Source organism: Myotis myotis, unplaced genomic scaffold (genome assembly GCF_014108235.1).
Source record: "Myotis myotis isolate mMyoMyo1 unplaced genomic scaffold, mMyoMyo1.p scaffold_m19_p_13, whole genome shotgun sequence".
NCBI lineage: Eukaryota > Metazoa > Chordata > Mammalia > Chiroptera > Vespertilionidae > Myotis > Myotis myotis.
In genome coordinates this window covers 49,102,539-49,127,250 of record NW_023416317.1, presented here as the reverse complement: position 1 = coordinate 49,127,250, position 24,712 = coordinate 49,102,539, and the positions used below count along the sequence as shown (strand labels likewise).

The window sequence follows — 24,712 nt, the reverse complement described above, 5'->3', positions numbered from 1 at the left end:
TTAAGCTGTTCAGGGCATTCTCTTCTGACAGCTGAAGCCTAGAAAACGTGTTAAAGGAAATATCTCCTCCTTTTATGAGTTTTATCATTAGTAAAATTCATTAAGACAACTGGCCACGATAAACAATAACGGCAGCGCTTGCTGCATGGCTTTTTTTTTTTTTCTTTTGTATTTTGAGTCAAAGTACTCACATAAATTGAGTGTCTGAAAGAAAAAAACATCTGATATTTTAGGTCTGTTGGGAAAATCATTTCTCCTGTGTTGTCTTGATTTCCCACAGTTACATAACTAACATTTTCTGAGTTATTGCCTCGTGCCCTCCAAGAACTGAAACAGAAATCCAACAAGAGATGACGCGGTAATTTTGCCGTCTCACCAGCATTTCACAAACAGTGCCGTGTCCTGAGCCCACGTGGCCAGCACCATGGCCAGCACCCCGGCCCGGCGCATTCTTCCCGTGGTCAGATACATTCCCTGGCACAGCACCTGCACGCGAGCCTTGCTCCAGCCGCTCCAGCCCGCACACGTGGGATAATGACGCTTCCCTTCTTGACCACAAGCACGTCATTGCTCGCCGTGTGTCCTCACCCGCCAGGAGCTTTCAGGTCCAGTGTGAACGTTCATTTGCTTTAGGAGGTGCTGTCAATAATCTCATTGGGAACAGGAGCCACGGAGCTTCCATCTCACCACGGAGCTTGTGAGCGAGTCTCCCAAACATGAATTCACCCTCGTAGGCCAGGGCTCGGAGAGGCCGTTCTGGAAATCTGACCTGAGTGTTTGGTGTGTTTCCCGTAGCTTTGTCTCATTTGCTACGAGAAGTGTTGGGCCCATGAGGATGTTGGCAGTTGTGACCGTTGTCCCTACAGCAGGAGTTCTCAGCCAGGGGACATTTGGCCACCAGGGGACACCTGGCAATTGTAGGGACATTTTTGTTGGTCACACCTGGGGCAGTGCTGCTGGCAGAGGCCAGGGATGCTGCTCCCACCGGCCCTCCACAGTCAGCTGAAATACCTGTTTTTATGAACCTCTGATGCCCAAACAGCAGGCCATGGCCCTCTGGAGGGGTGATTAACTCATGCCGACTCCATCTCCTCAGGGGTGTGTGGGTTGAAGAATAAATGTCTATTCACAATGTGCTCTTGCCTCTGGGAACGGAGGAGTATGAAAAAACAGTTCCAGCTTCCGGCTCCTGGCTGCGTGAATTTCTCCAGGTGCCGGGCAAAGCGGGAGGAGTCAGCCTGCCTCTCTGAGAGCACACTGTCCTCTGTCACCGAGAGGGTTCAGCGAAGAGCCCCCCCCCTCCACCCAGACTTGTGACGTACTGTTTCAGTGGCAAAAAGCACCCCAAGTTGTGTATTTTTAAAGTATATTTTTTATTTACTTCAGAGAGAAGAAGGAAGAAGGAGAGAGAGATAGAAACATCAGTGTTGGCCTGCGGACTGAAAGGTCCCAGGTTCGATTCCGGTCAAGGGCATGTACCTTGGTTGCAGGCACATCCCCAGTGGGGGGTGTGCAGGAGGCAGCTGATCGATGTTTCTCTCTCAGGTTTCTAACTCTCTATCCCTCTCCCTTCCTCTCTGTAAAAAATCAGTAAAATATATATATTTTTTTAAAAAAAAAGAAACATCAGTGATGAGAGGGAATCATCGATTGGCTGCCTCCTGCACACCTCCCACTGGGGATGGAGCCCGCAACCCGGGCATGTGCCTGACTGGGAATCATACCGCCTGACCTCCTGTTCATAGGTCGACGCTCAACCACTGAGCCACGCTGGCCAGGCCCAGGTTGTATATTTTAGAATTACAACTATTGTTGAAACGAAACTAAGCAAAGGAAGAAGACTTAAAGGAAACAGTACCAAGATGGTGGCCGGGTTGCTAGGGCGGTGGGTTTCTCCAAGATGGTGCCCCTTTCTCCAGCGAGTGTGGGAGCTTCTGTAGCTTCTGTAATGAAAAGAGGCAGCGTCTCCCCGAAGAAGCTGAAGTCGTGTCGGTGCTGTTGGTTGTTTTGTGGTTCGGGCATTTGCAAAGGAGACGTTTTGTGTCCTTTCTTCCCCTCTCCGCAGGCATTCCCTGCACCAGCTCAGAGGACGCCGTCACAGCCCAAACCCTGGGCCTCTCCTACTCCGAGGTCATTGAGACGCTGCCAGATGGCACGGAGAGGCTGAGCGGCTCCGCTGAGGTGGGTGCCTGTGGCCTGGGCCTGAGGACTGACTTCTAACTTCGTGACCTTGACATGAGTCTGAGGCGACAGTTGCCTTTGGTGCCAAGTACAGCCTGCCACTTCACTCGTCCCCACACCAACAGTCTTGCATTGCAGCCTCCTTTCTTAAGCTGTGAAAACAAAATGATATTCTTTTTCAAGGTCTAGAGGTTTATCTACTCTGAGTCGAACCCAGTTCTACAATAGTATGGTTATCACAGTAAGGAGGCTTCATGTCGGGACTGTGCTGCGTGAAAAAAAATGACCTCTTCCAGGAAATTGCTTTTGCTCATGAGCTTCTGGAATGTAAAAACAGTGATGCGTGGAGATAGACTTTCTTTTTTTGTTTGTTTTTAGACAGAGAGAGAGGAAGGGGGGAGAGAGAGAGAGAGAGAGAGAGAGAGAGAGAGAGAAACATCACTTTGTTGTTCCATTTATTTGTGCATTCATTGGTTGCTTCTTGTATGTGCCCTGACCAGGGATCAAACCCACAGCCGTGGCATGTCAGTAGGATGCTCTAACCAGCTGAGCCACCCGGCCGGGGAGGAAGGTAGACTTTCTGAGCATGTGCACCCCAGTCATGTAGGACAGTGGAGTGGGAGTAGGAGACATGGAGGATGCCTCCCAGAGTGGACTGGGTCCTGGGGGAGAGCTCTGTACTCCAGGGGACACTTCCGGCCCTTCCTGGAAGTAGCTGCCCTTGACCAACATGGCTGTACTCCCTTATTCCTTTGCCTTGTGACTGTGAGCTGTTCGAGGGCAGACAGATGGGACCTACCTGGGTGCCCCCAGTGCCGAGCACAGCCCTATCCGGTTCCAGGGCACCCACAGGACCGGTTCTCCTCATTCCTTTCCTTCTCTCAAAGACGTCAGGTGAAAGAGAGTTCCTCTTTTCTGCTGTCTGGGCTCTGCCCTGTGTCTACAAAATGGAAACGTTTAGGTACAAAAGGTGCTTCTGGTTCTCCAAGCTGGGCCCATCCCTTCCCTGCTTGGCTGCACTCCTGCTTTGGGGCAATGCTGCATTTTTCTCTTCTGACTGCCTTTTCCCCCAACAGAGGAGCAGTCATTACAAAAGCACGTGATGCCGTTCTTGACCGGCAGCTGCGTGCTGGTGTGTGATGATCTCGGCAGGGGGTGCCCGGGGAGGCCCGGGGCCAGGGCCACTTACCCATCAGATGGCCCCGTGGATGCAGCCTAGGGCCCCCCAAAGGTTTTCTTTTAAAATCAGAAGAAAAAAGTGAACTTTTAGGGTAAAAATTATATTTATTTTTATTCCACACAGTCATAAAATATAATTTTTTGGTATGATCTTTGGGAGGGAGGGGCCCACAAGGGCAAAGGCACCTGGGCTCACAAAGGTCACAGTGCACAGAGCCCACAGAAACCCGGCAGTCCTGGTGGTGGCACGGGTGGCGCTTGTTCTTCATATATATACTGGTGTGTGTGTGTGTGTGTTCATTTCAGAGAGGAAGGGAGAGGGAGAGAGAGAAACATCAATGATGAGAGAGAATCACTGATCGGCTGCCTCCTGCACGCCCCACACTGGGGATCAAGCCCCCATCCCAGGCATGTGCTCTGACCAGGAATTCGAACTGTGACCTCCTGGTTCATAGCTCAACACTCAACCACTGAGCCATGCCAGTCGGGCATGATGCTTGTTCTTGAGCAGGGAGAAACGGATCCCATTTTTCCCTCTCAGTTCACAGGTATGAGCCGGCAGGATGCGTTTCTCGCCCTGACTGAGAAAGCCCGGAGGAAGGGAGTGGGTGGAGACGTGACGAGTGGTAAACTGAAGGACTGGCTGATCTCCAGGCAGCGGTACTGGGGCACGCCCATCCCCATGGTCCACTGCCCGGCCTGTGGCCCCGTGCCTGTGCCGCTGGAGGACCTGCCCGTGACCTTGCCCAGTATCACATCTTTCACTGGCAAGGGAGGCTCCCCACTGGCCACGGCGTCGGAGTGGGTGAACTGCCCCTGCCCCAGGTAAGCAACCACGTCCCCCAGCTGAGACTGACTATGGCCGCTAGCGCCCTGCTGGGGTTTCAGACTCCCTTTTCTCTGGGGCTAACTCTGCTCCCTTCTGGGACTCCCACTGGGCTGGTAGAATACCGTAGGTCTTTTGGGGTGGTGGGAAGCAGGATTCCCGGGGTCTCTATAAGCTCCTACCCGCAGGGGCCACCACTGTTCTCAGCGGGAGCCTCCTGAATAAAAGGCAGGAGGTCCCTGGGGGGGTCCCCCGAGAGACACCCCGATATCTGAGGCTCCTGTCTCTGCTCAGCCACTTCCATTTAACAAGTGGGAGGTGGGAGTGGCTATTTCCCTCGGTAATAGGGTAATATTTGTAAAGCCGGTATGAACTGCTTCACAGGTGGGAGATATGAATGCAACCCTTCTTTTATTTAAAGATTAAAAACAGACTCGAGCCCTTGCATGCCAAATTAGCAGAAGTTTTATCGTTTCTTCCTAGGGCTCCTCATGCCTTTCCTTGTCCTCCAAGAACCCCCAAGGACATAGACTGCCCACGGCAGCATCGGAGGGATGGTTGGCCCTGTTTCTGTGCCTCAAAAGGGAGAGTGTGGAGTCTGGGCCGTGTCCTCCCCCTTCCCTGTGGCTTTTCACTGTTAACAGCTGACTCACCCGATCCATAGCTGGTCCAGGCCTAGTGGGTCCTCAAGGGAGCTGAGCCCCTCCTAGGCGAGGCGGACTAAGGGCACCCTCTCCTGGGTCCCTAGAAGATGTGGCTTTGGCACCAGTTCCTTCACTCCCCAGGCTCAGCGCCCTGGGGCCGTGTTTCACTGTTGGCTCAGCAGCTGGGCCCTGGCGGAACCTCTGTCCCGGCATCTTCATCCCCAGGGCGAGGGTTGCTTTTTCTTTTCAGCCCTCACTCACCAGTGTCTGCATTGATTTTCTTGAACAGCAGGTCTGTCTTCACCCTCCTGTTAGGAGCCCGTGTTTAGGCAGCGGATGTGGATAAATGTGTACTAAGTAGCCCTCTGGAGGGGCTTCCGGTTTGCAGGGCTGCGGATTCTGTGGTGTAGGCACCCGCACCCAGGGCTGACTTCAGGCTCCCCCCTCGACCACTTGTTGCACAGCTAGGAGGAGGCGCTCATGGCTGCTTCTTGCCAGCTGGTTTGAGGGGGCTGCGGCGGTCTCTGCCTTCGGGCTCCAAGGTGATTTATCTACCAGGGTCACCCAGTGGGCTTCTGCCCCCTGCCCCCTACAGCAAATGTTTTTAAGAAAGTTCATTTTCCGGTGCAGCGTCTGGCTGCATTTGGTTTTCAACTTCTCTTCGTGAATTGATTCGCCTCTGAAGCATCATAAAGGAGGCTTGGCTAGAGGCAGTGTTGACACGCCTGAGATAGAAGTTAATGCGCAAGAAAGACACTTATTCTTGTCTTGTCCCTTTAGGTTGTTAGATTTTCTACCAGGTTCCATTGGAGAAGTGGAGAATAAGGCTTTTAATTGTTAAAGACTGAAGTTCTTATTCCAAGAACTTCTTTAAAACACGAAAGAGCTTTCTCAGAATGGTCCTTCCCTGATGTGCATTATCCTTAGGGCATTTCACATTCCTCCTCATTACCACAGCTTTCTCAAAGCTGGAGGAGCACTGCATTAATATTTAAAGAAACCAATGGACGGACTTCATTTATTTCCTAGGTGCAGGGGCGCAGCCAAGAGAGAGACAGACACGATGGACACCTTTGTGGATTCCGCCTGGTACTACTTCAGATACACCGACCCTCAGAACACGCACAGGTGAGCCCTGCCCGACTCTCGCACGTGTCCACCTCAGGGTCTTCCAGAAGCACAGCCACATGGATTAGATGTGCAAGACACGGCTTGGGGGAAGTGCCTATGAGGAGTGAAGGGCGAAGGAGCAGAAGTCGCAGGGAGCGCCCTTCGCCCTTCGAAGGGACCCAGGGAAGTAGGAGACAGGTAGGAAGAGCCTCAGACCACAGTGCAGCTCTGAGGAGGTCTCAGCCAGGCCAACAGGATGCCTCGTGCAAAGCTTGCCCATTGGAGTGTCATGGCATAGCATGGACACCAAGTGGATTTATTTTTTTTAACGTATATTTTTTTATTGATTTCAGAGAGGAAGGGAGAGGGAGAAAGAGATAGAAACATCAGTGATGAGAGAGAATCATTGATTGGCTGCCTCCTGCACACCCCACACCTGGGATCAAGCCTGCAACCTGTACATGAGTCCTAAGCGGGAATCGAACTGTGACCTCCTGGTTCATAGGTCCACACTTAGCCACTGAGCCACGCCAGCCGGGCCTGAGTGGATTTACAGATGGAACTGTGGGAGCTGTTGGGCACTCTGCTCCTTGAAGCAGATTTTGTCAAGGGAGCCTGTTAGATGATTGAATTAGATTATTCGTGGCCAAGTTAGTCCCAAATACAGGAAAGATAAAGCACAGGGGAAGGAAGGAAGTGCTGGAGGCATGCCCCCTTGGCCCCGCACTGGCCTGCATTTATGCGATTATAAAGCTCTAATCTCATTTACTCGACTGAAAATAATGATGGAACTATGCAGGGAGGGTAGGAGGGAGGGTGTATGAGAGCTAAGAAACACCATCTCTTATCACACACTGTCAACGATTAAAATTTAAAACTGATAAATCAACGAAGAGTATGCACATAGTTTTAATAATTGCCAGAAGAAACAGCTAAGAGGAGCAAACGTGGCTGAGGAATGGGCGGGTGTGCGGGGAGAAGGGGTCAGTGAAGGGATGGGGCCGGAGAGCACTGCTCTGAATGTCAAACCCTTCGGGGCTGTTTGGTTTTTGTCTGTGTGCCTGTGTTCCCTTGAAAAAACAGATAAATGAGGGAAAGAGTGCAGGAGGTAGATAAGTAGAGAGAGAATGAAAACAAAAGAAAGCAATCGCAGAGCACAGGAAAAACTACAAAAAAACTGTGCTCAGAGGCCTTGCCAGCTCGCTCTTGTCTGCAGGAGAACAATGACTCCGAAACCCGTAGCCCATGTATAAAAAGGCCCCTTTTTATAATATTCCAGTGAGACGGGTGCCCCTTCACTCCCCGCCCCACCTGACAGTATTGCGATTCTGGCTTTGATTCAGGCCAGGTGAGGGGGACCCCGAGTGAACAGAAACCAGCAAAAACAGAAAGGGTGCGGGGTAACTGCTGAGGCTGGGAACCACCAGGGTGGCCCCAGCTCCCCCACTGAGGGGCCCTCTCCTGGGTCTTCCTTCTAGAAGGCGCTGTGGTGCGTCCACCAAGTAACAGCCGGCTGATGCGGAACGCAGGCTGTGCACCTCTCAGAGCTGCAGGGAGCAGCTTCTCACAGATGAAGGAGACTCTAGATGACAGCGGTGGGACCCTCCTGCCGGAGAGGCAGTCCTGGGCCTTCACAGCCCCCATCCGGGATACCAGGAGCTCGGCATTTCCTTCCCAAAGTCGGCCGCTCATTTCAGCACCGGCTTCGGCCTCACTTGGTGGTTTCGGGCAGATCGCAGATCCGAGCTGTAGCTGCTTTCAGCACCTCAGTCCTTAGTTGATCTCAAACTCATTTGGGGCTCAGTACCATCCCGACTTCCCTTTCTCGTCTATCACCTGGATCAGCAGTTGGATTTCTCTGGGGAACCATTTTTCACAAAGAAAAACATTTTTTTAAATGTTACTAGAATTCTGGCAGAGTGACCGGAGGAGAGACCAGGCTGCAGTAAGATGCTAACGCGTGGTGGTTGGACAGGCTCACCTGCTTAGCAACAGGGGCCAGCGCCAGCCGAGCCCATGCTGCGGGGAGAGGCGTGGGGGAGAGAACTCAGATGCTTGAAATCATGGAGTACACCTCCTGCAAAGGCAGAAGTATGCTGTGTGCTGCACTGATGGCCTCTGTGAGGGCAGTCCCTGGGAATGAAGAGGTCTGTCCCCAGCCAGCACTGCCCCCCAACACATGTGCACACACACACCTCTGCACACACACATCTCTGCACACTCTCACACACCCACCTCTGCATACACACACACCTCTGCACACATACACACACCTGCTCACACACACACACACACACACCCCTCTGCGCACACACACACAAACACACAGACACACACACACACACCTCTGCACACTCACATACCTCTGCACACTCACTCACACACACACACCTCCAAGAGTCATCATAGGAAGTGGCTCTCTCCCTGCCTCTCCCCCAACTCCCCCCCGCCCCCCCACCCCATCCCCCACCCCTGCCAGCATACCTGAGGACCGAGAGTCTGAGGAAGCCTTCCTTTTAGGATCTCTGTGGACTAAAGACCCAGTTAGGTGACAGGGAGTTGTGGGCTCTTTTCTGACAGGTACCCTAAGTTTGCTCATTGCATTCAGGAGTCAAATACAAGCTCTTGCTGTCTGCATTTAAAAAATAAGACTGAATACCACATGATCTCACTCATTTGTGGAATATAGAGAACAACATAGACTGATGAACAGGGACAGATCCAAAGACAGAGAAACAGCGATCAGACTATAAATCCCCAGAGGGAAAGTAGGGGAGGGAGGGGGTAAGGGGGAGAGATCAACCAAAGGACTTGTATGCATTGTATGCATGCATATAAGCCAAACCAATGGACATGGACAACAGGGGGATGAGAGCATGGGGGGGGGGGGCAGTGCGGGGGAGTTAATGGGAAATGAGGACACATTTGTAATACCTTAACCAATAAAGAAATTAAAAAAAAAAAAAAAGACTGAATTTCTGTTTTAAAATGAACATTTAGTGTCTGTATGGTAATCTCCATTGTAAATGCTACATTGCCCCCTGTTGGTAAGAACTTAAAAATCTCAATTATCTATCATAATAAAAATTAAAATAAATTTAGATATTCAAATATGCATTATACAGAAATACCCTCCTTTTTTGCTTGTATATTTTCCTCTTGTCCTCATTTTATATGAAAATTGCATTTGTTAAAATATGTCCGTAATGGCTTCTGAAACAATTTTTATAAATTTTACAAATGAACACTGATCTGACTTTTTTCTCCTTTGTTATATAAGGTTTTCTCTTTATATATATGTATATGTATTTATTTACTTTTTATTGATTTCAGAGAGGAAGGGAGAGGGAGAGAGAGATAGAAACATCAGTGAAGAGAGAGACTCATTGATTGGCTGCCTCCTGCGTGCTCTACACTGGGGATCGAGCCTGCCACCCGGGCATGTGCCCTGATGGGAATTGAACAGTGACCTCCACGCTCAACCATTGAGCATTGCCAGCCGGGCTCTCTTATTATATTTTTAAAAGGAAATCAGTGTTTTTCTCTGACATAATTTATTTCAGGGCATATGCAAATTACAGCCCATCTGTCTTATTTATGCAACTGTGGCCAAGCAGGTTTTTAAAAAAAGACCATTTCTCTTTCTTCCAGTCCTTTCAGCCCAGCGCTGGCGGACTACTGGATGCCCGTGGATCTGTACATTGGGGGGAAAGAGCACGCCGTCATGCACTTGTTCTATGCAAGATTCTTCAGTCATTTCTGCCACGATCAAAAAATGGTCAAGCACAGGTGAGCAGTGAGGCCGCTTTGCAAAAGAATTCAGCACCATGAACAGCAACTTAAAGCAGGCATCCGTACTGAAGCCAGTAAATGTCTCAGAAGAATTCTGTTTTTCGAGTCTATTTTAGTGTTCAAGGTCAGCCTGAACCATTGGAAGTGCGTTTCTGTTGCTTAATTGTTGTAGGAGGTGGTACCGCATGTTCCCATCAAATCTTGCCTTAAGCCCTTCTCTGTCTGACAGAGTTAAGCAATTGAGATTTTTTACTTGAGAGGCAGAGAAGAGCGGTTTATGATGTTTCACTACAGCTTTTTTTCGCTTCTCATGTTCAGTCATATTTATCTTCTGGCCCCTTGGTACAAGCTCTGTTTCCAAGCTGGACTGAATCCTACCTCACTATATCACTCTGATAAAAATATATAACGGATTAAAGGCTAGGGAATCACATTGTAAATCCATTTGCTGGCGTCCCACCCCAGCAGGTCCAGGGGTCCCCAAAGGTGTGGACGGAGTCGGCGAAGAAGGAATGACACAGAGGCAGTGTTCAGTTGATCAGCATGGTTGGGTTCTCTTGCCTGGTTCTATTGCCAGGTTCTGTAGGTTCTCCAGCCAGGTTCTGTCCAGGTTCTCCAGCCAGGTTCAGTCACCAGGTTCTAGTCAGGTTCTCTTGCCAATTTCTGTAGTCAGGTTCAGTCCAGTATCTTTTGCCATGTTCTCTCGCTAGGTTCTGTCTCTAGGTTCTGAGGCCAGTTTCTGTCCAGGATCTTTTGCCATGTTCTCTCGCTAGGTTCTGTCTCTAGGTTCTGTGGCCAGTTTCTGTCCAGGATCTTTTGCCATGTTCTCTCCAGCGAAGTTCTTCTGTCTCTAGGTTCTGTGTACGTTCTGTGTCTAGGTTCTGTGTACTGTTGTCTTGTTACATCTGTATTTATACCAGTTGATTCCAATCCTATCAATCTCTATTCCAAAGGTTAGGGCGTTTCTTATCTCCATTCCAGGGAGTAAAGATTATGTAGCTTAAGCATGATTGTTCGTAGTTAAAGTGATTAATTACCCGCCTGGCACTTAGTTAAGGGGTTTTATTCCCTCCCTAACTTCAGGGGAAAATCCCTACCTGGGGAAACAACCTTTCTCAGAGAGGTGACCTTGGTTAAAACACATAGTGCCAAGAAGGTGAGCAAACATATTAAAAACAGTATGCCATATATGCCAGGTCCCTTGAAACAGCAAGGATGGACCAGCTCCTGGCATCCATTGATAAATTCTCTTCCTGTTGGCCTGTGATCAAGTCCCTAGGATGTTCAGAAAGATGTGCGTGTGCTTTTTCCCATGAAGTATATCATATATATTACATGTATTTAATGTACTACACAACTTAAAGCATACAATGAAGTGCCATGCACCCCCTTCTCAGTTTAAGAAACAGTGTGAGAGGTTCCTTGGAGTCCCCGGGGTGCCCTCTCCAATCCAAACATCCCTCTTCCTCCACCACCATCCCTCGCCCAGCAAACCCCTGCCCTGAATCTTGAATTATTCACTCTCTTACTTTTCTTTATAAATGTGTCACCTCTGTGTGTGTGTGTGCGTGTGTGTGTGTGCATGTGTGTGTATTTCAACAATATGCACTGTTTAGTTTTCCTGTGTTTGAGTAGGATTTTATTTCAGGCGCTCTGTCCTGCTTTACTTGCTCAACACTCCTGGGTTCATCCACTCTGCTGCACAGAGTTGTAGCGTTCCTCTCTCACACTGTGGTGTCTGTTACAGGGAATGGGTTCTAATGCAGAACTCGGTGTATGTACCCAAACCCCCACGTGTCAGTGGTTCTCTGGGGTGTGTCCCCAAGAGTAGAGCTGCCGATTGTGGGGTTCGCACATATTCAGCTTGACTCAGGAGCACCATGTTGGTTACATAAACCCACCCTCTCACAGCAGAGGTGAGGGCTCCTGTTGCTCTGTCTATGTCTTCATCATGACAACAGCTTTACATTTTGAAAAGCTGGTGGTTGTAGGATGGATTGCTCTGTGAGTTAGATTTGCGTTAGCAACACTGCTGACTTACTGAAGTTTGGCATGTTTTTAATGTTTATGGTCCTCTGTGTTTCCTCTTACAGTGGATCCTTGATTGTGTCCTTTGCTCGTATTTCTTTTTTTAATATACTTTTATTGATTTCAGAGAGGAAGGGAGAGAGAGATAGAAACATCAACAATGAGTGAGAATCATCGATCGCTGCCTCCTGCACGCCCTCTACTGGGGATTGAGCCCGCAAACTGGTCATGTGCCCTGATCAGATGGAACTGTGACCTCCTGTTCACAGGTCGATGCTCAACCACTGAGCCACGCTGGCCCGGCTGCCCATATTTCTTCTGGGTAGTGTTCTATTGTTTGTAGGAATTCTTTTTAAAAAATATATATTTATTGATTTCAGAGAGGAAGGGAGGAGAGAGAGAGAGAGAAACATCCATGATGAGAGAGAATCATTGATCAGCTGCCTCCTGCACACCCCCCACTGGGGATCAAGCCCACAACCCAGGCATGTGCCCTTGGCCGGAATCGAACCTGGGACCCTTCAGTCCACAGGCTGACGCTCTATCCACTGAGCCAAGCCAGCCAGGGCGTTTGTAGAAATTCTTGAGTTATTCTGGATGCTAATGCTTTTTCAGCTGTAGGAATTGCAAGTATTTTTTCCCAGTCCTTAGCTTGCCTTATTTTTATGTCTTTTGATGAACAAAAACTCATAATTGAATGTAGTAAATTTTAATAACCTTTCATTGCTTTTAGTGTCTCAGTAGCATCCATTTCCCCCCTGATCAGTAGAGTCCTCTCCCTCATAAATCAAGTTTTCATATATATGCAAGGGCCTATTATAGGATCTTTATTCCTTCCATTGGTTTATTTGGTTTTTGCTGTGCTAGTTATTTACTGGATTTATTTTAATTTTATAAGTCTTAATATTCAGTAAGGGAAGTCCTCCTACTTTATTCTTTTTCTCTGGGAGTATCTTAGCCGTGCTTGGACCTTTGCTCTTCCGTGTATATTTCAGATTCAGCTTCTCAGATCCACAGAAGTATCTATGGGAATGTGGTTGGAATTGCTATATCTTTTCTCACTCTTCCTTCTTGCATCTCTGATCTTAACATCTGAAGTCATGTCCCTTTTTTTCAAATCACATGCTTTAGAATAGCTCTTGTGTTCTTTAGTGAAGGTCCAACTATGAGTTCTCTTTTGTGAGTTTGCCAGCTCGATGACCATGTTTTACATGTTTCATTTGTCCTTTTTTTAATGCAACATCTTTTAGAATATTTTTAAATTTTTTATTTATTGATTTGAGAGAGAGAGAGAGAGAGAGAGAGAGATCAACTTGTTTTTCCACTTATGTATGCATTCATTGGTTGATTCTTGTATGTGCTCTGAGCAGGGTTCGAGCCTGCAACCTTGGCTTATTGGGACAACACTCTAACCAACTGAGCTACCTGGCCAGGGCCTTTAGTCTGTTTTTTAATTGCAAAGAAAAATAGGAAAATGTCTGATTATCTCCCCAGCCAGATAACCCTGACTAACAATAGAAAGTAATTATACATGTCTAAGATTAAAATGTTTTAGCTACACAGAAAGAGAACATTGAAATGTCCTCCCTGCACCCCACCCTGCACACTTCTCCTCAACTTGCTAACAGTGTTTTGATTTCTTCCCCTCAAAAAATTTGCATAGCTCTGTGTTCCTATTGATATATGCATTTTGACATGTTACATATATTATTTGTATATCTTTTGCTTTTTTTGATTCAATAATATAACGTAGTGATCTTTCCATGTCGGCACATAAAAATCTTCTGCTCTACCCTAGCTGGTTTGGCTCAGTGGATAAGGCATCGGCCTGCAGACCAAAGGGTCCTGGGTTCAATTCCAGTCAAGGGCACGTACCTTGGTTGCTGGCTCCTCCCTGGCCCTGGCTCTCATCGGGGCTCGTGCAGGAGGCAACCAATCGATGTGTTTCTTTCACATCGATGTTTCTCTCTGTCTTTCACTCTCTCTTCCACTCTCTCTAAAAAGCAATGGAAAAATATCCTCAGATGAGGATTAAATATATATATTCTGTTCTTTTTAACTTATTCGTAGTGTCCCACCATAAGGATATGCCATAATTTATTTAAGCAGTCATCTATGTGTTCAGTTGCTGTTACAAAAAAATTAAAAAGTCTGATGACTCTGTACCGATACTCTTGGCAGGTGTTTGGAATCCTGTCTGCAGGTTCAAGTCCTAACACTGGGGAGTGCTGGGTCAAAGGATTTGTGTTTTTACATTTTTAAAAGCAAAAAAATGTTACTTTTAAAACCTCCGTGGTGCAGACGGCAGTCAGTTTCATTAACAAGCAGCGCATGGAGCGCTCAGACTTGCTCCCTCGGTCTGTGCATGCCCACACGGATGGGAAATCTACTGTACAGAAAACTAATTCAGGACAAATTAAATACATAAAATAATTTTCTTCTCATTAGACCCAGAGAGCTTTGCGAGTAAAAATAAACTGATCCGTGTCAGGAACGAAACACGTTGACAGCTTTAATCCGCGGGTAATAAGTGAGTTCACGTGTTTGAACCGGGGGTGGTAGGATTTGTGATTCTGCCTTGCCTTTCTGACTCCTTCTCTATGGAAACCTCTGTACCTCGCTGGATAAAGATCACCCCTGAGGATGCCCATCGGATCCTGCTTCTGTCACCAGCGGGTGGTGTGCACTCTTGGAGACTATTCGTTTTCAGGGTGGGGGACTTTTGTTCTGCCAAGAGCCATTTGAATATTTATAACATCATTTGAGAGCCATACAAAATTATCAACTTAAAAACTGCCTGTTAGGCTCAGTCCCTGGCCCTGGTCGTGGTGCGTGCGGGAGGCAAGCAATCGATGTAGCTATCTCACATCGATGTTTTTCTCTCTGTCTCTCCCCCTCCCTTCCCCTCTCTCTAAAAATCAATTTGAAAATCTCCTCGGTTGAAGATGAACAAAGACAAAACAAAACAAACAATTAGCCTGCTATATTGGGTCAAACATTTAATTAACTCACCCCTAGAGCCTTGGCAGGGCCAGACCGAATGATTCCGCAGGCCTTGTACAGCCTGCGGGTCGGAGGTTCCCCACCCCTGGTTTAAATCAATCAAGTTGAACCCCTTGACATAAACAGATACAAGTGTATGTTCTTCAAAGGACGGGCTCTCCTTGGGGTAGGGAGAATCGGATGGAGGTCAAGTACAAAGGCCCAGTGCAGCAGGGGAAGCACTCCTGTCCCACGCGGGTCTAGACAGAAAGGCTGTAAGTGACTTCTGGCTCCTCACGGCAGGGCACGCTGCTCCAGCTTCAGAGCAGCTCTTTGTGGAAGTAACTGAATCAGTGACTCATTCGATGGCTACCTGTTTTAAGGTATAGGACAGGGCCTGGCTGCTTTCATGACTTCTTCTCCGTGGGTTAAAACTATATTTGAGGCCCGGATGGTGTGGCTAAGTGGTTGAGCATCGACCCAGGAACCAGGAGGTCACAGTTCGCTGCTCCCCTGTTAGCAGCCTCTGCTGACCCCAGGAGCTCTCTCCTGCTCCTCTGACCACACCAGAGCCGGCTCCTGGGAGAAGGGAGGGGAGGGAATAGAAGAGAAGCTTCGCTTGGGTCTCCCTGTATTAGCAAGGTCTCCCTGTGCGCTATTGGCTGGCTGCTAGGAAACAGAAATGGTAATGTTTTGAGAATGAGCCATGGCTTCAGGCTTCGAAACTGGCTAATGCTGTGAACATAATGGTCCAAGGCGGAGGTGAATTCAGTCTGGAAAATCTAAGCTGGAAATGTTTTCAGAGATCCATGGCTTCCTGTTTTCTTTTTCCAAGATCTCCAGGCTAGCCACCAGACCTGGTCCGAAGGGTGGGCAGCAGACCCTCTAGGGCTTTCTAAGTAGGTCAGTGCCATCCACAGGGACTGCTTAGGGCCCTCATGAGCCCTGGGATCCTCTTAGCCACATCTTGCTTAGCATATTCCTTGCACGCAATGATTTGCATAAGGGTGTTTAAAAGAGCCTATCGATCTATGCTCTGAATTCCTTGTTTCTTTTATTAATTAGCAACTCCCTCCCTCCCTTTCCTTCCTTCCCTCCTTCTCTCCTCCCTCCCTTCCTTTCTTAGTGGGATAAAGGGGCCTTCAATGACCAGCAGGTACAGCTGTAATTTCTGAGTTAGTGCAGTCCAGACGGTCGAGGAAGCACGAAGATGCACCATTCTGCATGCCCCCAGCTGAGCTGCAGTGCAAGCAACGCAGCCCACCCCCAGCGGTGGTGTGAAAGGAGCAAGGAGGAAGCCCGCTCAGAACAAGGAGCACAAATGTGTATTCATGACATGAAGCCGTGGAGGGCCGTCCTCAAGGCAGCGCCCCGCATGCCGCCCCCACTCTGGACGGTCCCCAGTCAGAGGGCTTTGTTGGTGGTGTAGAGTCCCAGGCTTTTCGCTTTCTTTTAAACACCCCCTCCCCCCCCCAGTCCACAGCCACTGTGATGAATGAGTGAATGAACGCACAAACAATGGGAAGTGCCTTACGCCAGGCGTGCATCTTGATAATGAACTTGGCAGTGTGGTGTGATCTCTACTGCAGCAGGACTGTTCCAGGTCCAGCAGGGCCCTTGACGTCCCCTTGACCCTCACCCCCGGGCACTGTGCCCCTCGCATCTCACCTGGTGCCCTCCTGAAGGTGTCAAGTGTTATTTATGAGCACGTCTCGGGCGCCCGTTTTGCTGTGAGCTTTCTGATTAATTGCAGAGTGCTCTGCACCCAGTTGTTGCTCAGATGTGTGTTGAATAAATAAGTGTGAGTCCTCATTTAGAGCTAAACTGCACATGGGGGCGGATGTGGCTGGCTTCAGCCAAGAAAATGAGAACCAGATACCCATAGGCCTGTGGAGCCCCCCTGGGGCCCTGGAAGAGTCAGGGTGGGGATCACGGGAATGAGCAGTTTCAGGAGCTGGGGAGCACCTTCCCCACTGAAATTCCTTGCCAACATTCGGGGTTCTCTTCCACTCTCATTCCCTTGTTCCTGCTGCTCCTCCTTTGAGCTTGAAGTGGACAGTTTGAAATCTATCAGTGCACCTCTCCCTGCAAAAGCCCCCCGCCCCCCTCCCCCTGCCCCCAGCTCTCAGGGTGCTCGGGCAGTGGTTTGGTCCAGAGAGAGCCAAGGGCTGGCTCCCTGAGGGCGGGGGGCTTTGCCCACCAGGACATCCCCAGGGCCTGGCTCAGCACCAGACACATAGGAGGCACCCAGTAGACACCTGTTGGATAAAAATCATAAATTCACATGGTGACTCTGCTTTCTGAGAAGGTGGTACTAAGAAGAATTCGATGCTCAGTCTGAGGCAGCCGGGGAGAGCTGCCAGGATCTGCGGTGCCTGGGAAGTGGGGGGTCAGGGCCCCTGGGCAGTCCCGCCATCCCTGCTCTGGGTGATGCCGCCAGGACGGCTGGGGGAGGAGGGCCCGGCAAGCCTAAGCTACCGGCTGTGTCCTGTGTTTGAGAAATTAAGACCGACTCCTGCAAGGAGCAGGCCTTGATTCTGCCCTGCTCTCTGAGTCCCGCCTGCCAGTTCTGGGGACAGCCTCCAGGGTGGACACGCACTCCAAAAGGGCTAGAAGTGGTTCTGAAACAGGCAGAAATAAGCGATGGTGTCAGCAGCTAGGCTGGTGGTGCCCCTGGAAGGTGGTTGGTCACATTCTGGTCATTGACCTGGATGCTGGTTACACCAGTGTATGTGTTTATGTTGTGAAAATTCATCAAGTTTGACCCCTAGGACTTATATGCTTTTCAGTATGTGTGCTGAACTGCTTGTAAAAGTTGGATTTTTTTGCCCTAGCCAGTTTGGCTCAGTGGACAGAGCATTGGCCTTTGGACTGAAGGGTCTCGGGTTCAATTCCGGTCAAGGGCACATAGTTGCAGGCTCAGTCCCTGGTCCCAGTCAGGGCACTAGCTGGAGGCAGCCAATTGATGTGTCTCTCTCACATCGATGTCTCTCTCTCTCTCTAGCTCGCTCCCTCCCTCCTTCCCTTTGTCCCTCCCTCCCCCTTACTTCCATTCTCTTTAAAAATCAGTGGGAAAATACCCTCTGGTGAGGATTAACAAAACCCCCGAAAGGTTTATGTTTCTGAGGCCTGAGGAGTGCAGCAATTGGCCGCCTGCCCGCTGGAGTAAGGCGCGCCTGCTGGAAGGTTGCAATTCCGCTCGTTCCCAGAAGGTGGCGGCGTTGCGCCACTCGATAAACTGCAAGAACAGAGAACGGGGTTCCATTCTTCGCCTACCCTTCTTGAGGATTAAATGCTACTGATTTTATCTTTGGGAATTTAGATTGTTCCCTCCCTCCTTCCACCCCAAAGACATCTTTTAAAAATCTGACGTAAAAGTGACCAAAGCCATGGACTCGCAGTGAGAACGAGCGCAGGAGCACTGGAGCCCCAGGCAGCAGCCGGGAAGTTACGCGCATCCTCCCGCACCAGCGCTGCTGCGGGGAAGTTGCGTCGGGCAGCAGCATGTACACACGTACACTGCTCATAACAAGGTTTTACATACGCAGGCCAGGGGTCCTTTTTGTCTAGCTGACCCTCATCTCGTTCCTGCTCAAGTCTCTTTGATCAATTCTACCCCCCTGCCTCCCCCAAATCCCTTTGAACCACCTCTGTCCTCGCAGCCACGGGGGCTGCGCAGTGTGCGACCGGGGCCTGTCCAGAGGCCTTGTCAGGAGCGGACCTCCTCTGCATCAGAGCGTCAGAGGCTGTGGGCCACGGGAGAGCCTGTGACATGAGCACAGCCAGCCCCCCTTCACTAGAGCGGAGTTTGTGGTTGGCGCCCCCTCTGAAATGACTGGGTTTCTTGAACCTCGACATAAAAGCCACTCTGTGTAGGTGAACTCGAAGCCCAAGGTTTGCATGTGGAGAGGGAGGGCGGGCTGCCAGCGACGTGCATGGGAACGCCACTGAGCCTCCCGTGTCTTCATGGATATGAAACGCGGACCCGGGGAGCAGCCATGTCTCCACAGGTCATTCGTGGAGTTAGAGTAGCTCTTGCTCACGTGCCTCAAAGCTGAATCAGGTGGACTCTTCAGAGTAAACATTTTAAATCTGAAATGAAGTCATTCAGTGTGAGGGTCAACCTCAACTTGTCCTCTTTAGAGAAAAAGTTTGTATTTTACTATTCAGCCAGTAAAGGTGTGACTAAAACTCCTTTTTTTAAGAAAAAGAAAACACAGGCAATGTAAATAAATTATAAGCCATCTATATTGCAGAACACGAGATGTTTAAATACAAGCTAAATGCCCTCCCCGGTCGCTTAGTGGTTAGAGCATCAGCCAGCGGACTGCAGGGTCCCGGGTTCGAGTCCTAGTTAAGAGCACGTGCCTCAGTTGCAGGCTTGATTCCCTGCCCAGGTCAGGGCGCATGCGGGAGGCGATATGTCTCTCTCACATCTCTCTCTCTCTCTCTCTCTCTCTCTCTCTCTCTCTCTCTCTCTCTCTCTCTCTCTCCCCCCTTCCCTACCACCCTCGCTAAAAAAATAAATTAAATAAATAAAAATAAAAAATAAATCAATGGAAAAAAATCCTCTGGTGAGGATTAACAAAAAAAATAACATAAAAAATGATACAGATCTATATGGACTGCTGTGGAAAAAAAGGGCATTCGTATTGTTAAACGAAATGCCACAAAGTAACGTGCACTATGACCGCAACGATTTAAATCCACCCAGAAGTCTCTACAACCATATATGTGTATATACAGGTTTGCATGGAAAAGGTTTTGGAAAAAGTCTCCAGACTTTTCCAGGATATTCACCAAACTATTAAGAATAACTGCCTCCTCAGAGGGGAGTAGGCCTGGGGGGTGGGGGGGTTGACGTTCGATGAACAGAAAGGGTGTATTCGTGTATAATTTGTATGAGTTAGAAATGTCTAACGCAGGCCCTGAATGTAAGGTTAAGGGGAAGGTAACTGTGTGAACAGCCCGCGTGAACCTCCGTGTCCTCCTGGCCCTTCCGTGTGGTTCTGGAAACCTTACGAGTGTTTTCACGCGATCATTCCATTTCATCTCCCCAACGGCCTTTGAGGCAGACTTCTACTGCCTCCCTTTACGATAAGCGCTGATGCTGAGAACGAGTGCATTGCCTTGGCTCGTAGAATTCCTTGAGAAGCAGAATGGAGGCTCAAATCCAGGCCTTCCAAAAGAAGTTAGTACCTGCTGGTCTGACTTAATGTTTTTACCGCTTATTTATTTATGTTAATTGTATTATTGATTATTTATTTATTTATGTATTGAGAGAGAGAGAGGGAAGGAAGGAAGGAAAAGGAGAGAGGAATAAAGAACGTGGACTTGTTCCGCTTCTTTGCGCTCTCACGGTTGCTTCTTGTATGTGCCCTGACTGGAGATCGCACCCGCAACCTTGGCGTATTGGGACGACACTCTAACCAACTGAGCTCCGTGGCCAGGGCTCTTGCCACTAATTTCTTTTTTTTTTTTTTTTTAAATATATTTTATTGATTTTTTACAGAGAGGAAAGGAGAGAGATAGAGAGTTAGAAACATCGATGAGAGAGAAACATCGATCAGCTGCCTCCTGCACATCTCCTACTGGGGATGTGCCCGCAACCCAGGTACATGCCCTTGACCGGAATCGAACCTGGGACCTTTCAGTCCGCAGGCCGACGCTCTATCCACTGAGCCAAACCGGTTTTGGCTTGCCACTAATTTCTAAGGAGCCATTTGTTCAAGTGGGTTTACAGGTGGCAGTGCTCAGCCTACCTGTTTTCAGAGAGGGCGGCCCTCTCTCTCCAACTGCTGTCCTCTGGCTGCTTTGAATACCTCGCCCACCAGTCTTCTTCGCCTGCTCTTTTCGCAGAGAGCCTTTCCATAAGCTGCTGGCCCAAGGCCTTATCAAGGGGCAGACCTTCCGCCTTCCATCTGGTCAGTATCTACGGAGAGAGGAAGTCGATCTCACAGGTAAGAATGGCCCATCCGGTCCCATCCAGGTGGGTGCAGAGGACCCAGGCCAGGCCTGAGAGCCACTGACAAAGGCCTTGGCTGGGTGCGAAGCAGGAGCGGGGCCTGTGGCCTCCTGGTCTCAGCCTCGGCTGGCTCTGGGCCCGCCCTCTGCAGGTGGCCAGGCCCCATCCAATCCAGCCTGTTAGCTACTGGCGGGTGTTCATCCGTATGTAACATGGAGCCAGTCGGGCGTCGCCTCCTGTTCCAGCTCGTGTTTGACAGCCCCTGTCAGGGACAGCTCCCAGCCAGGAGACTGGGGTCCCTCCGCGTTTCTGCCACGTGGTCTAGAGGCACATTGGAGAAGCTGGGGGCCACCTCTCTACTTGCTCCCGCAGCCCCCACAGCCACCCGTCCAGGTCCAGCGCTGCCTGGTGGACGCCCTCCCTCATTACCTGGACAGCACCCCCTGCTCTCCTGAGCCTCTCCCTCTCCCTCCACCCTGTGCTTCACTCTTCCTCACAGAGAGCACCTCCCACCGGCTCCTTAGGTGGCGTGATGAGCACATGTCCTGTGCACCCAGCACACAAACAAAGTAAACGGCATGTTCAAAAATGCGGAAGGGGGTGACACGGAGGCAGCTGTGAGAAACCCCCGGCACTGTGGCCCTGAAATTCTTTAGGAAACCAGTGCATAATGGGTGAGATTAGGTGAAGCCAACACCCCTTAAATGGTCGGCAGCCTCCCCCACCAAGCAGTAGAGGAGTTACCTAATCAAAGCGGTCAGATGTCCGGTTAGCAATGGTCACCGTGGGAGAAAAAGGAGCTGGAGAAGCAGAAGTTGGCAGTGTTTCTCCAGCACGGACCAGGGGCACATAAACCCAGCTCTGAGGGAAGCGGTCAGGGCACAAAGGCACCAGCCGAGGGCGTGAGCGAGGCCTGACAGCCAGCCACGTACCAGACGAGGCACCCCAGGGCCACATCTGCCGAGAGGGGCCATTTTAACTCCTTAGCTTCCCTGCCCAGAAAGATGCCTTTTTCCTGATTCTCCTGGTTCGCACAGCAGGGCTGTATATGCGAGCACAGCCCGGAGCAGCGGTGGGGCCCTGGGGGGCAGAGGTTCCCTGAGCCTCAGCACAGCCCGGAGCAGCGGTGGGGCCCCGGGGGGCAGAGGTTCCCTGAGCCTCAGCACAGCCCGGAGCAGCGGTGGGGCCCCGGGGGGCAGAGGTTCCCTGAGCCTCAGCACAGCCTGCACCCAACAGCTCCCTCTGCTCCGAGGCCAGTGTTGTGAACATCTTCCCCTTCTCACGGAGACTTGTCCCCGGGAGCGAAACCGAGGGTCAGCAGGGTAGGCCTCCATCCACTTGTGTGTGTTCCTCTCCTGAAGTGTGGACTTGGCTTTTAGGCACATGTTTCGGTCCCTTGGGCGTTTGACGGTTTTAGCACAAGGATGTGGGGGCATCACCCCAGCGCAGCTGCAGGAAATACCAGCAGCCTCACCTCGTGGGGGACGTCCCCAGGCCACTCCTCTCTCCTCCCTCTCCTCCAGCCCCTGGTTCCTCTTCCTGCTTCTCTCTGTCCTGTTTTCCAGGCTTGGATTCTGCTCGCCCCTCATTTCCGTTTGCAGAGAGACCTTAGGGAGCCACTGTGCCCGGTCTTGCCCCATCTCTCTGGTTTTTATGGCTGCAGTGCCCAACGCCATCCAAACAGAGCTTCTGTCTCCTAGTTCCAGGTCCTGAGAAAGAGGCTTAGCCTGGTCAGATGTCCTTCCTGGCCCCGGCCTCCTCCAAACATGGCCATTTCGGGCCTCCTCTGCCAGCGCCCCCTGGGCCACTGCGTGTGGGTGGGAAGGAGACACTTCCAAGAACAGGGCGTGGCTCTGGCAGCATCGAGGGACCACATTCATGTGAGCCCAGTGAGTTAGCTCCGTGGCCTTGACAGTGTGAGATCATTGGTGACTAAGACCTGGACTAAAGGCCAGTGACCGAGACGCAGGGCGCTGTGCTGCTCTGAGGCCTCGCTGGTCAGCCGCCAGCTCCCATAGGAAACCCCGGATCCACAAAGAAAACGGCAATGCGTATGAGTCCTTCTTATCCTTCCTCATTTCCTCTTTCGGTACATGCTTTTATTAAAGGAGAGATTGCTTTGTCTTATTTTGTGGTTGAGAAAAGATTATATTCATGAAGGAAGATTTGTGGTGGGAGGTGAGCCTCATTCACATAAAAACAGTTTTTGTCATATAATGCGGATGGAGCGAGAGGGGCTTGTTCAGTGAATTAGCGGTGTTCCCGTGGGCAGTTGTAACTGCTCACCCACTGTTTTCTTATTGAATGTATTTTCATAGAATCAGTTCAGAGGTGCACACGCCGTACCTCTGTATTATTTTGGCATCTAGGTTCTGTCCCTGTTCATGCAAAAACAAAGGAGACGCTGGAGGTGACGTGGGAGAAGATGAGCAAGTCCAAGCACAATGGGGTGGACCCCGAGGAGGTGGTGCAGCAGTACGGCATCGACACGGTCCGCCTCTACCTCCTCTTTGCTGCCCCCCCAGAGAAGGATATCTTGTGGGACGTCAAGAGTAAGTCGCCTGCCTCTTCCTGCTCGGCCCCCTTTGTCATCAGCCTGTATGCCGAAGGCATTCGGGGACGCCGCTGTCCTGGCTGAAGGCAGTGGGAGAGGGGTCTGGAGATGGGCTCCGTGAAGTGCGTGGCCATCTGTCCGCATCAGCCAGGGTGGTGCCCCTGGGAGCCCAGTGTCTCAGGTGAATGAGCCTCTGAAACACCCGGGAGCTCGTTGGCATCACAGGCTCCCCGTCCTCACCCCTGCTGCCACGGCCCCAAGGCAGGCCCAGGAGCCTGCCTCCGACAAGCCCGTGGACCCAGGTTCCACGAGGACCCACCTTGAGAACGTGTCCTTGGAGCCAGACTGGCCTCCATGCTGCCCCTGGGCCCCTGGTCTGCCCTGACAGGGTTTTTCTAGAAGTGCCATCACCCTCACCAGTCCAGAAACATGGCCTGGGCCTGGGCCTGGACCTGGGCCTGCTGTTACGGGACCTCTTTGGTCGCCACGGCCTCCAGAGCCCCCTCGGGGAAGTCTCTCTCGAAGCCATTTAGATCTGCAACGGCATGAAGGAAACTCCTCTTGGATTTATTATATTGTTATATGTACACATCACATACTTATAAATAGCATAAGTGTCTTTAATACACACATTACATATTTAACATGGGTAGTATGTGGCATGCTTATTACATACTTACAAGTAATATGTATGATAAATATGTAAAATAATCTGGGTGTCCTGGATCCCTGTCCAGCGGCCATTCACGCTTCCTCGGTGATCTGCTCATGCGTGTGACGGGAAGATGCGTGCAGATGCCTGGATCGCCCCCTAGTTTGCCACCTCATGTCTAGGGAGCAGGGTGGCTGGAGGAGCCGGAGGAGCCGTCACAGGCGCCAGTCCTGGGCCGGCTGCCATAGAACCCGGGATTAGGAAGTGCAGACCTGGGGGCGCAGTTCTGCTCCCTCCCCGCTTCAGGCAGCCTCCAGGCAGCTGCTCCTAGCGAGCCTTCCCAGTGTGCATCAGGCTTCGGAGCGCCTAGTACAGTGGCCCAGGAGGAAAGACCGGCCTGGCCTTCATCTGGCTGACCCTTGATCCAGGGCGACAGGATGAGGCGCGCATCTTCTCCTGGAAATCAGATCAGCACCCAGATTGGGTGAGCAGGGTTGGCATAGGCAGTCCACACGTCTGGCAAGGACACGTGGTGTGCAAACAGCTCGTGCTGTATGCGGTTGGCTCCCAGCGGTCTGCAGACCACCACCCTGAGTGTTACCTGCCCCGGTGAGATGGGGACTGTGTCCCCAGGCTCCCTGTTGTGCCACAGACACTTCATCAGGCAGTGTGCAGTGCGCACATCCTGGCCGAGCTTCTGAGCTCCGAGGGCAGGGACAGACATGGGCGGCACTTTAAGCAGCCTTGCCTCCTGGTGCTCAGAGCGTCTGGGTCGCTGAGATCTGATGGAATCACCCTG

The 24,712-nt window shown here is 50.6% G+C and overlaps 1 protein-coding gene across 3 annotated transcripts in view; it reads left to right on the top strand.

The window, feature by feature from the left end:
* Window positions 1–24,712, top strand: part of LARS2 (leucyl-tRNA synthetase 2, mitochondrial) — a 101,436-nt gene that overhangs the window by 64,521 nt on the left and 12,203 nt on the right. For all 3 annotated transcript variants that reach the window (XM_036333090.1, XM_036333087.1, XM_036333088.1), the window contains 6 exons: window positions 2,066–2,181; window positions 3,902–4,185; window positions 5,860–5,958; window positions 9,592–9,729; window positions 20,602–20,702; window positions 23,077–23,259. In XM_036333090.1, coding sequence (XP_036188983.1) covers window positions 2,066–2,181; window positions 3,902–4,185; window positions 5,860–5,958; window positions 9,592–9,729; window positions 20,602–20,702; window positions 23,077–23,259 — 921 coding nt within the window. The remainder of the gene's footprint in view (window positions 1–2,065; window positions 2,182–3,901; window positions 4,186–5,859; window positions 5,959–9,591; window positions 9,730–20,601; window positions 20,703–23,076; window positions 23,260–24,712) is intronic.